Source organism: Fukomys damarensis, unplaced genomic scaffold (genome assembly GCF_012274545.1).
Source record: "Fukomys damarensis isolate Sample0158 unplaced genomic scaffold, DMR_v1.0_HiC HiC_scaffold_27, whole genome shotgun sequence".
In the NCBI taxonomy this organism is placed as follows: domain Eukaryota; kingdom Metazoa; phylum Chordata; class Mammalia; order Rodentia; family Bathyergidae; genus Fukomys; species Fukomys damarensis.
The window spans coordinates 4,609,624-4,612,008 of NW_022900939.1; the positions used below are offsets into that span (position 1 = coordinate 4,609,624).

At 39.5% G+C, this 2,385-nt stretch overlaps 1 protein-coding gene across 1 annotated transcript; it reads left to right on the forward strand.

The window, feature by feature from the left end:
- Window positions 1-966: 966 nt before the first annotated feature.
- Window positions 967-1,905, forward strand: LOC104851193 (olfactory receptor 8H1). Its single transcript, XM_010608368.1, has one exon. It carries the CDS (start codon window positions 967-969, stop codon window positions 1,903-1,905), a length of 939 nt encoding a protein of 312 aa, XP_010606670.1.
- The last annotated feature ends 480 nt before the right edge of the window (window positions 1,906-2,385 follow it).

Sequence of the window (2,385 nt, forward strand, 5' to 3'; positions counted from 1 at the left end):
TTTCCAGGTTAAAGCAACCTTGATCTCCTGGGGTGGTGACTGAATATTCTTCTCAGGCAGTCATGAGGTTAAAACAACAATGATTAAAATAACAATTAAAATAACTGTGATGCAAGGCATTTATGCTTTTCCTCCTTTCTTTTTTGCTTCTAAGAAATTGCTTGTTCTCATTCTTAAAACAAATAAATCCGAAGGGCATGGTAGCACATGCCTGTAATCCCAGCCCTCCTGAGGATGAGGAAAGAGGATCTCCGTGAGTTCAAGACCAGCCTAGGCTACATAGTGAGTTCAACTACACAGTGAGACACTGTCTCAAGAAAACCAAAGACAGACAAAAAATAAAAACAAATAAATCTTTTTTTTTTCCCCTTTCCAGCTTCTCTTTCCTAAGCAGATGTGATCTTACACACTTTGGAGGCACAGCATCCATCCTCTGTAGAGTCATTTGTGTGGAGGACCTGAAAAGCATTCCTGATCTTGGTCAGGGGCAGCTGGAGAAGGAGCCTATTTTCAAAAATGGAAAAGATTTAAAGATTAATTTTGTCATCTGTGTCACTATATCTTCAGGAATTTGATATTAATGTGAATCACCTCAGTCCTCTGACAGAAATTAATTTAATTACTGTAGTAAGCAATTGGGAAGAAAAAGACAAGAAATAATATACTAAAATGATTTTTAGCATAGTCAATCATATATTCTCATGCGTTAATAACAGAAAGTGTTTAGCACACCATCAGTTTCATGCTACAAACATGATGCAAGGCTTTACTCTATCAGAAACAAATGGCTTTTTATGGCTATATCTGTGCAGGGCCAGTGTAGTTTATCACTTTTTTTCACAATAGCTTTCATCAATTTCTAGCTAGGCTATAAAAATAATGACCAATTCACCTAAATAAAAATACTTTAGGAGACACGGTAATTTTAAAAATTTATTATTCAACAGATAAGTGCAGCAGGACTCCATGGGTGGATGGAACTCAACCAGTGTGCCTGGCTTCATCCTCATGGGGCTGACTGACTCTGCAGAGACACAGCTGGTCCTCTCCGTGCTCTTCCTCATGATTTACCTGATCTCGGTGCTGGGGAACTCCGGGATGATATTGATCATTCGCCTGGATCCCCAGCTGCACACCCCCATGTACTTTTTTCTCACTCACCTGTCATTTCTCGACCTCAGCTACTCGAGTGTTGTAACCCCTAAAACCTTACAGAACTTACTGACTTCCACCAAGAGCATCTCCTTCCTGGGCTGCTTCACCCAGATGTTCTTTTTCATAGTTTTCGTAGCTGCTGAATGTTTCCTTCTCTCCTCCATGGCCTATGACCGCTATGTAGCTATCTGCTGCCCCCTGAACTATCCAGTCATTATGTCCACAAGACTGTGCTGGTCCCTCCTTGTTGTCTCTTACGTTATTGCTTGTTTGGATTCCACTGTCATTGTACTTTGTATAAGTAGATTGCACTTTTGCAAGTCTAATGTGATCCAGCACTTCTTCTGTGACACATCCCCCATTTTAGCTCTGTCCTGCAGTGACACCTCTAAAGTTGAAATCTTTATATTCATTACTGCCGGATCTAACTTAGTGCTGTCCCTCATCACCATATGTGCCTCCTACATGTTCATCCTCTCCACCATCCTCAAAATCAATTCCACCGCTGGAAAGAAGAAAGCCTTCTCCACCTGTGCCTCCCACCTCCTGGGAGTCACCATCTTCTACAGCACTATGATCTTTACTTACCTAAAACCGAAGACGTCCTACTCCTTGGGCAGGGATCAGGTGGCTTCTGTGTTTTACACGATTGTGATCCCCATGCTGAACCCTCTCATTTACAGTCTCAGGAACAAAGAGGTGAAGAATGCAGTCCTGAGAGTCCTGCAGAAGAGTGAGAGCTCTCAATGATGAAAATAACAGCGATGCTGGGCATTTACACTTTTGCCCTTCTGTCTTTTCCTTCTAACAAATTATTTGTCCTCATTCTAAAAAAATAAATCTTTTTTCCCCCTTTGCAGCTGCTCTTTCCTAAACAAATAAGATCTTGTATATTTTGAGAAACAGGTACTTACAATTCACATGATATTTTATAATCACTGATTAATTGCTAAATCTAAGCTGTAAAAATCTGTGCCATTAAGGAAAACTTTAATGCAAAAAGTAAAAATTTTGTAATTTTATAAACTACATCAATATAATATTTCTACAAACTGCAATTTTAAAATAAGTTTACAATGAAAAAGCACTTCATTTTTTCTTTCTGTTTGCACTGGTTTTCAGCAGAAAGGTTTGAGTCAATTGCATTCAAGTCAAGATTACTGCATTCAGGATTTAACTCAGTGGGGCCACATCCTGCCTCTCAAGGATTATTGCATTTAAATTCTAGAC

What these genes read in the sequence shown, in the direction of transcription:
- LOC104851193 (XM_010608368.1), top strand. Translation starts at nt 967, where the DNA reads ATGGGTGGATGGAACTCAACCAGTGTGCCTGGCTTCATCCTCATGGGG.